The sequence below is a fragment of the Ursus arctos genome, unplaced genomic scaffold, assembly GCF_023065955.2.
Source record: "Ursus arctos isolate Adak ecotype North America unplaced genomic scaffold, UrsArc2.0 scaffold_8, whole genome shotgun sequence".
In the NCBI taxonomy this organism is placed as follows: domain Eukaryota; kingdom Metazoa; phylum Chordata; class Mammalia; order Carnivora; family Ursidae; genus Ursus; species Ursus arctos.
Genome location: NW_026623100.1, coordinates 22,799,844 through 22,813,234, shown reverse-complemented (window position 1 = coordinate 22,813,234; position 13,391 = coordinate 22,799,844). Strand labels below are relative to the sequence as shown.

General features: G+C 37.8%; 1 protein-coding gene across 7 annotated transcripts in view; it reads left to right on the top strand.

The window, feature by feature from the left end:
* The first annotated feature begins 3,183 nt into the window (after positions 1-3,183).
* Positions 3,184-13,391, top strand: part of CCDC88A (coiled-coil domain containing 88A) — a 123,697-nt gene continuing 113,489 nt past the window's right edge. For all 7 annotated transcript variants that reach the window (XM_044378024.3, XM_026485685.4, XM_057309007.1 and 4 more), the window contains exons 1-2: positions 3,184-4,089; positions 4,186-4,286. In XM_044378024.3, the coding sequence (XP_044233959.1) occupies positions 4,027-4,089; positions 4,186-4,286 (164 nt within the window). In that variant the 5' untranslated portion in view covers positions 3,184-4,026. The remainder of the gene's footprint in view (positions 4,090-4,185; positions 4,287-13,391) is intronic.

Here is a 13,391-nt window from a genome sequence, read left to right as displayed (position 1 = left end):
TGAAGTAATGGTGTCAATCTTTTAAAAAAAACAACCCAGCTTTTTTGAGAATTGACAATTCAGCCGTGTAAGGTATCCAGTTAAATGATTTTTAGTATATTCACAGAACTGTGCATCTGTCACAACTTTAGAATATTTTCATTTTCTCAAAAAGAAACCAGGCATCCCTAAGCCACTGACCTCATTTCCTCCCAACTGCCCCAGATCTAGGCAACCAGTAATCTACTTTTTATCTATACAGATAGATATATCTGTACATTTCTGGACATTTCACATTAATGGAATCATACAACATGTAGTACCTTGTGACTGGTTTCTTTAAACTTAACATAATGTTTTCAGGATTCATCCATGTTGTAGCATGTATCATACTTTATTCTTTTTTATTGCCAAAACATTCTATTGTATCGATATAATACATTTCGTTTATTCATTTATCGTTCATGGACATTTGGGTTATTTCCATTTTTTGGCTATTACAAACAATGGTGCCATTCTGTTGTATTTGTGTTATTTTTATTATACTTTCTTATGGAGTGATTAGCTCTGTAAATATGTGTCACCCAATATGTGTTTGGGGTGAGTCTATCACTTACTATAGTAGATCAGCATGGAGATAAACATGGATGCTTTTGGTATACAGGTAGCATCATGTATGTGTAACCTGCAGGGGAAGCCTCAATTATAACACACAGGAGGGAATCTTTCTCTAGTGACTTCTAAATGGGATCATGGTCCATAACAAACATTTAACTTCTGATCAGAAGAGAGCTGACTGAACAAATAACTCGGGACCTAGTCAGATAGGTATGATTTTTTCCAAAGTCCTTTCCTGTTGGATTTAACTTTCGAAGAAAGGATGAATTCAGGATAAATAAATGACTACCAAGTTAAAAAAAAAAATACCTGGAAGAAATCTTGAGTAATCTCTTCCTAAGTGAAAGGCAGATAGGAGGAAACTTTTGGATTTAATCTTACAGGATGTTGCAATTTGAGGACCATTAAATTGTGTATAATGTACAATCCCTTTTTTGCCAGACAAAGAAGTTTCCTGATTGTACTCTCGAGATATTATAAAGCATTTCTAAGGCTGCTGTTAAACTAGGGAATTGTGAATTGGTAGGTTTTCAAATAAGTTACTCCAGACCTCAGTCTGGTCTAAAGCTTCCTGTTTTTACAATTAACTCCTCATGTTTCTTTGTTGAGTGTGTATGTGTGCGTGTGTGCGTGTGTGTGTGTGTGTGTGTGTGTGTAAAAGCTAAAGCTAGATCAGGAAGCATCTGGGGCCATTTGGCTGTAGAAGGGAATCCAGATTTGTGAGGGCTATCTACTACATGTAAACTGAATACACGATTCTATCTTAATGTGCTAACCCTTCGGTCATCACTGTCCAAAATGCCCCTAGCTTATTGTACCTGGTATTAATTCTTTATGAGTTTTTCATCTATGGATGAAGCAAGTGGGTATATCTGAGGACAAACCCCAGTATACGCATGAATACTTCCATGTTGTTTGGTTGAGCTTCCTAGGGATTACAAAGAAAAGTGGGCATGTCAGGCACTGGGCTGCTCTGAAAGCCATGCTTTCTTCTTGGTGCCAGCTCTTTCTTGGTCTGCCTTTCCAAATAAAGGATTGTGGTTAAGAAAGAGTCATCAAGAGCAAAAGGAAAAAATTGCTAGCGACCAGGATGACCCAAAGCTGTGTACTAGCCCAGGCAATACAAGGCTCTACTCTGTGTACGCCTTGCAAAGTGCCACATGAATGCATCCTAATTTTAATGAAGATGATTCTGGAAGGGCATTTCTCTAGTCTCTACAGCAAGATCCTTTCTCCTCTAACTAAAGTAGGAGAAGTTACATTTCAAGTTTTTTCCTAAAGATTCTTCATTTGGGGGAATAATGATGAAAACAACATCAATAACATTTATGGAGCACTTACTATAGATTGCCATTTAATTTAACCCTATTATTAGCCCTGCTTTATATATGAAGAGAGTGAAGCACAGAGAGGTTCACTAGCCTGCCTAGGCTCACACAGCTGGGAAGTATCAGAGCCTGGAATTGAAGCAGGCAGGAAGACTCTAGAGCCCCATGCTCTCAATTACCTAATTAAGAAATTTTGCTGTTTCTTAGTGTTATAAAATATTTTTACTGCTACTTTAAAATATCATATAAGTACTCAAAGTAGAGATTTATGTAAATGTAAACAGCAAACAGTACAAAACTGTAATACTATATTTATTTTCTCAAAAAAAAAAATTGTTTTACATGCCCATTTTGTCCCAGGGAAAAGGTTTTTATGTTCCTTCAAAATGAGGAGTAACATTTGATTTTGCTGGGGAACTGTTAAAATTACTTTGATGATTCCAGTCGTGCATAGCATAGAGATTTAAGACAAATATGTAATCTGTCACCCATCTTGGATGACTTCCAAATGTTTCCTTTTAGTAGTTCTTGATTTTGTTTGGATTTTTTTTTTTTTTCAATAGCCAAATAGTCAAACAACAATGTCTGAATCACGTTTGCTCCAGTCAGGGAATACCAACATGCTGAAAGACAGCTTTGGTTATTTAAAATCCTACTACATTCACTTGCAACTTTGAAGAGCATTCATGCTTTAGTGACCTGTATTTTTTAAAGAGAAGAGGAAAAAAGAAAAAAAACAAGCAAAACCAAGTTTGCAGCTCAAGTCCCTCTTTTGCTATCTGCTGCACTGAGTTTTCCTACTCCGTTTTGCGGGCGAAAGCACGCTTAAGAGATCAAATCAAACTGTCCGAAAAAGGCTGTCTGCATCCCTCCTGTTTAAAAGAGAAGGATTTCGTTCCCTCTCCTTCACACATCAAAGAAGGCACTCGGGGAGGAAATAAACCATAATTAGGCATGAGCGACCGAGCAGACAGACCCCTTGCTCTGCCTTCCCCATCCCCGCCCCCCACGCCCTGGCAGCAGTCCTGAGCTCCCTCGAGGCGCGGGTCACCGCAGCAGCTGCAGCGAGCGCGCGTCCACGCCCGCGCCCGCCGCCAAAATCTGGGCGGCGGCGGGCCCGGCCCGGGGGCGCGCGCGCTCGGGAGCGCGCTCATGCAGCGGTTTTCTTCTCCCACAATCCAGAGGCTGCGGCGCGGGAGGGGCGGAGAGTCGGCGGAAGGATATGGGCGCGGAGGGAGAAGCGCGCTCCCTTTGACGGAGGGCTCGTGGCTCTGGTTGGGCGGCGAGGAGTGGGGTGTGATGCGGCACTGCGGTTCTGAGGCCGTTACTCCGGCTCCTCCAGAGAGGGCGGAGGAGGAGGCTGGAGCGCGGCGGAGATTTTGTGCCAGGGCTTCCCAGAGGCGCGCTGAAAAGGCTGCGGGGCTCAGGAAACTGGGGGGTTAGGGACACACATTCAAGCCCCCACCCCCCGGGAGGGGAAGGGGGCTGGAGGCGAGGCTTGAGGGCGGCGGAGAGATGGTGTCTGCTCGGGGGGAAGGGGCGAGCCCTCCCTGTCGTTGGTGAGGGGCTGCGGGCAGGGGAGGCTCCGCGGGTCGAATCGGTTCCATGCCCACTGGTGGGTGGAACGTGTTGAGCGGAACGCGGAGGTCCAGCCTGGCTGCCGCTCGGAACCCGTAACGTGGTATCTAACGTGGTATTTCATTTAGACCACGTTGGGATTAATTCATTGTGGGCAGCTTCGCTGGTCTGGTTCCTCCAGGAGCTGGGCAACCTTGACGGGCTTTTTGTCTTGCTGCTCCAGCCCCCTTTCCCTTCCTCCTCCTCCAGATGCCTTTTCTCTGCCCCTCCTCGCCCGGTACAGACATTTCCAGCGCAAGCTGCCGCTCGTGGCTGCTGTCGAAGCCGTTTCTCGGGTTTTCGACTCCTTCCCCTCTGGGGTGTTTTTTGAGGAGGGAGAGTTTTTCTCCCCTCCGCGATGGGATTTTCTTCCTGTGCCAAAATGGACTTTCATTGATTTCTATTTACTTCTTCAACGTTTAGTGATCTATTCCCTAGGCGTATTTTTGTGGTAGTTCCCTTTTTCAAATACATTATCTGTAAAATGGAGAACGAGATTTTTACTCCCCTTCTGGAGCAGTTTATGACCAGCCCCTTGGTCACTTGGGTAAGTAGGGTGTTATTTATTGTATATTTTGCTGCATTATTTGTAGCTGCGGAGATGGAGACGGGCGTTCGTGTCCTTATGATCATTCTGTTCTAGGTTAAAACGTTTGGACCTCTGGCTGCAGGAAATGGGACCAACCTGGATGAATATGTGGCTTTGGTGGATGGGGTATTCTTGAACCAGGTCATGCTCCAAATGTAAGTGTTCTTTTCTAGGTAACTTGTTTTCTTTGAAAAAGGGCATACTGAAAACTTACTTTATGTTTGAAGCTCCTAATTTGGATCTTTGGCCAAAGGAATTCAGGTGGTTTAAGAATTGGACCTTGAAAGGGGTGATAGTCTTATGTGCCCACCAGCCCGTTTATCACAACCTAATAATTATACCTGTTAAAATTGTGAAACTTTAATTTTTATTCTGCAAACCGTATATTGTCACTTATTGTCTTCAGTGCTGAAATCCAAACCACATTGTCCTCTGATCATTTGGTAAAAAGAGAGAGAATATGAGAATTGTTTCCTAAGGGAGAATAAAGCCTCTACTGTGAAGTGTGTATTTGATGCAGAAATGTTTCTTATTAACCTTTGTATCTAAAAATAAGTGGCTCAAATTTTGAAACTAGTGAAGTAATAACATTTCAGAAGAGAGAATTTCAAATGGCAGTTCTGATTGGTGAGAACTGTTGCTGTAGCAAGTAATTTAAGTGGGTACAGTAACTTAAGTCTTATGAGATTATTACGTGAATTAACAGATTAATATTTGGGAGATCATTTTAAGGTATTTTTAAGGCTAGTTGTGAAATGCCAGTAACTGACATCTTGATGACAATGAAATAATGATTTAGTAGGAAAATTTTTGTCTTTTATGTTTGTGATATTGGGTTTGTATTAAGTAGGAAAGTGTTTTTAGGATGGGAATTGATATCAAAATCATGTTGGTAGCTAGATCAGTGAAATAACCATTTTTATCATTATAGGTGTTGTAGCACACATGCATTCTAAGTACATCAGTGTAGGTTTTCTAAGTACGAACTCTGAATGTTATAGTTGTACTCAAAATATGTGTATTTAGCCTTCTGTCTCTTGAATAGAATCTGATTACAAGAGTAGTTTGGAACTTTCAATTTCAAGGCATTCTTACCTTTTATATATGTGGGAATTAAGTGCATTATTAATAAATAATTGTTACTAAGGAATAAGTTTACAGTGAATAGATTAATAACATAAAGTATCATTTCTCTATTTTGTAGAAAATTGTTTCTTTTTAGATTTTTTATTTAAAAGAGGTAGAAGTCAAATTCATAAATGTTCCAGTGGTAACTTCTCAGTCTGTGTGCTCAGAGATATTTGTAGTCTGTGTGCTGTTTTTCATGTATGTGTTTATCCTTCAGGGAGGTATTATACTACTGTACGCTTTCTGAAGGTGTTTTATTTGTATAGGCACCCAAAGAAATATATATATATATGTTATTTAAATGTGTGTATATGTTTTTTTCTTTAAGAAAGGAAAAAGGAATGTTGACATTAATTATTTCCAGGGATAGTAAATATATTTTTGGCAGCTCTCTCCCTGAAACTATTTTTTATCTTTGAAATATCCCACTATTCCCTAAGCAAAATGGTAGAATAATTAAATTGACTTCTATTTTAAGGAACACACATGACAGGAAGGGTAGCCATTACAGTAGATACTCAGAATTTGTTCCCCTCTCTTGTTTTTAGACAGAAAATTTTGAAATTGTATTCTGAACCCTTAAAAAAAATGTTTTACATAATAGGAAAATACATTATTTTAGTTTTCCACTTTATTTAATTAATTAATTTATTTTTAAAGTGGGTTTCATGCCCAAGGCATGAGGCTTGAACTCATGACCCTGAGATTGAGAGTCTCGTGCTCTCACTGAGCCAGCGAGGCACCCCTTGTTCTCCACTTTAATGTTTTTTATTTTAATGATTCTTTTTCCAAAAAATACTTCAATTTTTTTGAGTCCTGAATAGTTAGCAGAGGTGCTAAAAACAGACACTTTAACTTGTTTCCACTTTGAGTGCAGTTTTATATTTAAAAATACATATGTATATTTTGAAAGTAATGGTGTTCAAAATAGTGGTTGCCAGGTTTTGTTTTGTTTTGTTTTTGGTTTTTTTTGGGGGGGAGGACTAGCTCCATTCCAAACCTCAAATCTGCTTCTGTTTTCAGTTCCACCTCTCAGTTTCTTTAAAAGTTTTTTCAGTGTCCTAATTCTGTTCTGAATGACCTATATAAATTAAAGGAAAAGAAAATTAAGAAAAAAAGAAATAGGCATTAGTTTTTAAAAAATCGTTTGCTAAAATAAGATAAATTTATTTTAATGACCTAATAAAACAACAAAATATACATTGTTTTTAAAGCCATACTTTGCTAACTTTAAAATCATTAAGATTTCTGGTAAGTACTTCACTCAAGTTAATGTTTGATTTAATGTACTCTATTAAATTGTCAGTTGAAATTGTACCCAGTAAGTTAAACTAAAAGTTAGACTTAGTCTAAGTCATTTCTGACTTTGTTCTGATTTGTTTACAGAATTTGTGAGTGAGAACCCTTTCTAAATGAAACTATATACTTTTCTTCATGTTTGTTTTGCTTGGAGTTCGTTGAGCTTCTTGGATCTGTGGGTTTGTAGTTTTTAACAAATTCAGAAAAATTGGGGCGCCTGGGTGGCACAGCAGTTAAGCGTCTGCCTTCGGCTCAGGGCGTGATCCCGGCGTTGTGGGATCGAGCCCCACATCAGGCTCCTCTGCTATGAGCCTGCTTCTTCCTCTCCCACTCCCCCTGCTTGTGTTCCCTCTCTCGCTGGCTGTCTCTATCTCTGTCAAATAAATAAATAAAATCTTTTAAAAAAAAACAAACAAATTCAGAAAAATTTTGGCCATTATTTATTTTAAAAAATACATATTTATAAAGATTTAAGTGTGTGTGTATTTTTCCTGCCCCCACTTCCCTTTTTGGAAGTCCAATTACATGTAAATCAGGCTGCTTGATGTTCACTGATGTTCTTTTCAGTTTTTTTCAGTCTTCTCTGTTTCATTTTAGATTATCTTGATATGTCTCCAACTTCATTAATCTTTTTTTCCTATAGTGTTTAATTTGCTGTTAATTGTGTCCAGCATATTTTTCATTTCAGACAGTACAGTTTTATTCTAGAATTTCAGTCCTTTTTTATATCTCCCATTTCTATAGCTTTCATGCTTTGTCTTTTCTGTAGCTTCTTGAGCATATGGAATATAGTTATAACTGGATTAATGTTTATTTCTACTAATTCTATCTGTATCATTTCTAGATCGGTTTTGATTGATTTTTCTCCTCATAAAGGATTGTGTTTTCTTGCTTTTGCGTACCTGGTAATTTTTTATTGGATCTTAGACTTTGGAATTTTACCTTTTTAGGTGCTGGGTATTTTTGTATTTCATTAGGTTTCTTGAGCTTTGTTCTGGGATATAGTTAAATTACTTTGAAATAGTTTGATCTTTTCAGATCCTGCTTTTAAGTTATATCACATAGTACCACTTTGTCACTCTATTGGCAAAACCCTCTGAGTACTCTGGGTGGTAAGAACAGGAGCTATTCCTGTACCTGTGTGAGCCCTGCCTGGGTGGTGGTCCCTCTAATCCTTTTTGGTGGTTTTTTCACTGTTCTTGGGTAGTTTCCTCACATGTAGATACTAAAATGTACTCACGGAAGTCTTGAGGGATACCCTCGGCAGATCTCTGGATTTTTCTGTGAGCCTCTCTACTCTTAGGTACTCTACTTTGTATATGACAGTCATCTTGCTGTTTATAGATTAAGTTGCATCTCACCTCAGGGAGGTCATTGCTCTACCTGTGTTCTCCATCTCTGTTCTGTGGCCTAGGAACTCCTTCATGGTAATAAGTTGGGGCAGTTGAGGATTCATCTGGTATGTTTCCCATCTATCAGGGATCTACTGTCCTTTGTTGTCTGAAGTCCATTGCCTTGAAAAACACTTAATATATTTTGTCCTGCTTTTCCAGTTGTTTCAAGCAAGAGGGTAAATTTAGTTCTTGATATTCCATCTTGGCCAAAGTGGAAATCTATTTATATACTTATAATTTACATGTTTGGCTTGCTACTCTGGTACTCCTGCTTTCAGTTGTGACATAGAATTTTTTTTATAGAAGGCTTATGGTAGAATTTTTTTTTTTTCATCTACAATGTTTACTAAAAGTAAGAATACTGATTAGTGACTTTGGATTTGCCATTTTGGACCTTGTTTATATCGACGACTTCATGCAGTTTACCACCGCTGCCTTATAATTTTGAAATCTGTTCACTGGCTTGGGATTCACTGCATTTAGAGATGAATCCTGGATTTCATTGAGTAGCTCCTTGAATCAAAGAATCTCTGTAAGAGCCTGTGACATCACATCAGTCCTCTTTAATGGGAAGGGAAAGCTCTTTAGAGATTGGGAATGATGGGCCAGCTCTTCTGCATGCCTCAGGGCATTTCCGTACTTCAACCAAATGAAATCTTTCTTTCTCAGTGCTAGTTATCGGATATAAGGCTTGGTGACAGTATAAATAATCATTTCTCTGTTTGAGATGTCATGCAGTTCTGTAACCCATTTTGAATATTATTTGCTATGAAATTTTAAGAAATTCATAACATTATCGTGAATTTCATAATCCTAAAGTTTAAAAAGTGTGTATTCATATTATCTAAGAAGTTGAAAATATGGCTATATTAGGGTTTTAAGTATTGAGAAAATTTTTAATGATATCAGAACAATGATATGATTCAACCCCATGAGATAACTATAGAGATCTTTACTGACCATTACGATATACTTGTTATGGCTTTTCTTCTTTTAGAATCTTGAGTTGGAAGGAACTTTAGAAGTCCTCAGAGCAATGACATGATTCAACCCCATTAGATAACTATAGAGATCTATACTGGCCGTTATGATATACTTGTTATGGCTTTTCTTCTTTTAGAATCTTGAGTTCGAAGGAACTTTAGAAGTCCTCTATTAGGAAAATAATTTTTTAATTTAAAAAATTAATAATGACAAAAAATTAAGTGACGCATGGTCATGTAGATTCTCCTTAAGTATTTCCTGAGATACAGCTTCATAAAGTATATCTATAAGAAGCCATTTGTCTAATAGAGGAAGTTGACCGAGACGTGTTCCTTAGTTCTATGAATGTTTAAAATTCAAAAGTAAGGGGAGGTAGATGGGGGAGGGATGAAATAGATAAAGGGGATCAAGAGTACACTTACCTTGATGAGCACTGAGTAATGTATAAGGTTGCTGAATTATTATATTGTATAACTGAAACTAATATAACACTGTATGTTAATTATACTTGAAAAAAAGATTCAAAAGTAGGTTGTGCTAACTTTATGATGATAAAGTTAATGACTTTAAAATGACTTATAAAAAATATGGGTTTCTTACCCAAGTATGGCATTGACTCTGAATTTTGGTATGGGCATCTCAGATTTTCTCATTGGACCTCATATTTTTTTGTTTAGTTTAGTTTTTGTTTTTTGCTTCTTTAAAAACACACATGATATAGTCATAGTTGCTGTCTTATTACCAAGTTTTGTGATTTATCTTCCAAATATTTGTAAGATGTATCGCTGACTTTTGAATTAATGTGGTAGCCCTGACTGGTCTTACTTTTGGGCTTGCCCCTCCTCAAGTTTCTTCTCATCTGTGATCATATGTGCTTCTGTAAGACTCTGAATGTACTTTGGTGATAGCATTTATCTCACTGGATTGCAGCTCTTGGTATGTCTGATTCCACTGACTAACCTGTGAAGTTCTTGAAGCCACGGACTATCTTTCATCTTTATTCCTAGCATAGTGCTTGACATATAGTAGGTACTTGATATACTTCTGTTGAATGAATGAATAATGGAGAGGTAATGTGGTAAAGTCGAATGAATTTGGGCTTTGAGTCAGACAGACTTTAAGTCAGACAGGGTTTAATTCTCACTATGATACTTGTTAGTGTGTGACCTTAAACAATTTACTTAGCATTTTGAAATCTCAGTTCCTACATCTATGAGATGAACGATGATGTTTCCTTCCTGGAGTAGACTTAATCTAATAAGGCACAGATAGTATGTATTTTCTGTTTTGTTGACCACTGTATCCCCAGTGTTGGTTGCTGTCGTAATTATTATCATGTGCTAGGCCATACCTACCTATTTCTGTTTTGTCAAACAAATCATGATCATTCACAGCTTAGTTTTGCATAATCTCTGTTGGTGTCACCTGTATATAGCTGTATGATCTTTAGCAAGTTACTTCTCAATTTCTTCATTTATAAACAGGATAAAAAGAATCACATGGTTATGAGAATCAAATAGGATAATTTGTGCACAGTGCTTAGCATATAGCATGATTAAATTATTGTTAGATATTGATCTTAGTTTTATTTCTATTATTATTATAATCATTTTTCCGTACAGCCCTTTCCCCTTTTTTTTTGCCTAGCAAGTTTTTACTCATTCTGTAACACCCTCTGAAGTCTCTTGGCACAGTTAATTGCTCTCTCCCCTATCATCCCATATCTGTCTTTACCAAATTGTGTTAAAGTGCTGCAGCTGCTAGATAGTTAGCATTTAGACGCTAGAGATTTTTGTTATGTATCACCAGCACCTAGCATAGATTTGGTATGTCACTAGTTTTTATTAAATGTCAAAGGAATGAATGAAAAATTTTAGAATTTTATTAACTTTAAAAATTTTGAGAACTCTAGTTTTAATATTATAGAATTTAGTTTGTTTTACCTTTTTTTTTAAAGAGAGAGCGAGAGAGAGAGCATGAGCAAGCGTGAGTAAGCATGAGTGTGGTGGGGAAGGACAGAGGGAAAGGGAAAGAATCTCCAGCAGACCCTCCCTGAGCAGGGAGCCCAGTATGGACGCGATCCCTGATCTCACAACCCTGAGATCATGATTGGAACTGAAACCAAGAGTCAGATGCTTAACCAACTGAGCCACCCAGGCTCCCTAGTTTGTCTTCTATTTCTCTCTTCTTTTGTTCTTTCTCTGTCTCGTTATTTAATTACTTTTATTGAATATTTTCCCTACCTATGTTATGTCTAGCTTGAGTTGAGGTTGTAAGAACAAGTCATAATCCATGCTTTTATATGGTATTAGAATATACAGTGATTGGGGTCCCTGGGAGGCTCAGTTGGTTAAGTGTCTGCCTTCGGCTCAGGTTATGATTCCAGGGCCTGGGATCGAGCCCCACATTGGGCTCCCTGCTCAGTGGGGAGTCTTCTTCTCCTTCTGCCTCCCTCCAACTTGTGCTCATTCTTTCTCTCTCTCACTCAAATAAATAAATAAATAAAATCTTTAAAAAAAATATGCAGTGACTTCAGTTTGGTTTCCAATAATGTTACTGATGATGTCCAACATATTGAGATTTTTGTCCACAGCCTTATATTGGACTGAGGTCTTTAAGAGCAGTCTATTGTGATTGTTTGATTCTCTGATTCATATCTAGTTAAGCTATAAAAAGTGATAAGAACCTAGAGAACAGAAAGTAGTTGCTACATATGGGAGTATTTGTTAATTTTCTAACTGCAAATTTTCTGTATTATATGTATTAATATGGGAAACTCATAAAGGAACAGCAATTCTTTTTTATTTTTATTTTTTAATTTTTTATTTTATTTACTTATTTTTTTAAGTAATCTCTCCACCCAGTGTGGGGCTTGAACTCACAACCCCGAGACTGAGTGGCACACTCTTCCAACTGAGCCAGCTAGGTGCCCCGAGGAACATCAGTTCTTAACTACACTCTTTCAGGACACAAGTTAACCTTCTTTTAGGATTTGTGAAACAGACTGGTCCCACTCTAAGCATAATATTTCAATATTTAAAAATGATATTTGAGATTTTAATTGATATTAAGAGATGTCTGTTTAATATTTAATTTAGTCATTACCAAGCTAGCTATTTTTAGAGAGTTGGTGTGGTTTGGAGGAAAAATAACTACCTTGAAAGTTATAAATTTAATTCCTGGATCAGGATGGTTGGTGGAGCAGTCAAAACACACACATTTGCTGATTAGTTTACTATATTACATGGGTGTGGTTTGTGGCACCCCCAAGACATTTACAATATAGCAAGATCAAAGATCACTGATCACAGATCATCATAAATATTATAATAATGAAAAGTTTGAAATATTGCAAGAATTACCAAAAGGTGACACAGACACACAAAGTGAGCAAATGCTGTTGGAGAAATGGTGCCGATAGACTTGGTTAACAGAAGATTGTCATAAACCTTCCATTTGTAAAAAACGTAATTATCTACAAGGTGCGGTAAAGTGAAGTACAATAAAAAGAGGTACGTCTATATTCTTTCTTCCTTATTTTATTCCTGTGCTATCTTAGCTCTATTTTACTAGTTCAATATTTAATAAAACTAGGTTGGTGAAACTCATCAACTTTATTCTGACATTTGTGAGACTCAGGGCAAGCATTCATTTACACAATAGGCCTAAATATTTAAAGGTTATAAACTAGGCTAATAAATTGTTGACTATGTTCTGATCTTTTATCTTGAAAAATATACCTTCATAGTGACTTAAAAGGAAAGATTCAAATTAAGAATTTATAGAATTGAGAATTCCAATATTCAATTTCACATCAGAATGTCGTGGAGCCCAACCACCTCCCCACATCCATATCTCTAACACCACAGAGAGGTCTCATGTGCATGCCTGTGGACATCCTGCATGCATGCCCAAGATCCAAGCTCTTCCAAACAGCAATCCTTGGCACAGGGGTATATACATCAGTAGCATGGTCCATCCTCAGGACAGACCTAGGAAAGATTCCTGTGCAAGCCCTGTAATTGGGTTAGAGATATTTGGGCAAGAAATTCCAGAGTTCCTGGTGACTGCAGTGTCATCTAGAAGGGGAAGGGATGGATATATCCTCTTGTTTCCATAGATTCCTTGTCCAGTGGTGAGGGGCATGGCCTGAGGAGGGCCAGAGTGTGTTTCAGGGCTGAGATCTGTTTTGCCAGAATCTAAATAACAGTACTCAGTGAGAAGATGAAGGGATGATTCTGTCAAAGATCAGTTTAGTCAGTGAGTAGTTTCTGAGTGCTCACTGTATCACAAGCTATCTGCTAGGTACTGGGATATGATGCTGCGTAAGGTATGATCTTTGCTCACTAGTAAGGGGGACAACATGCAAATAAACTGCAGTGTGCTACATGTGCTATATAGTGGAATTATGTTCTTGAAATAATGTTGGCACAAAGAGGAAGAGGGAAAATTTGA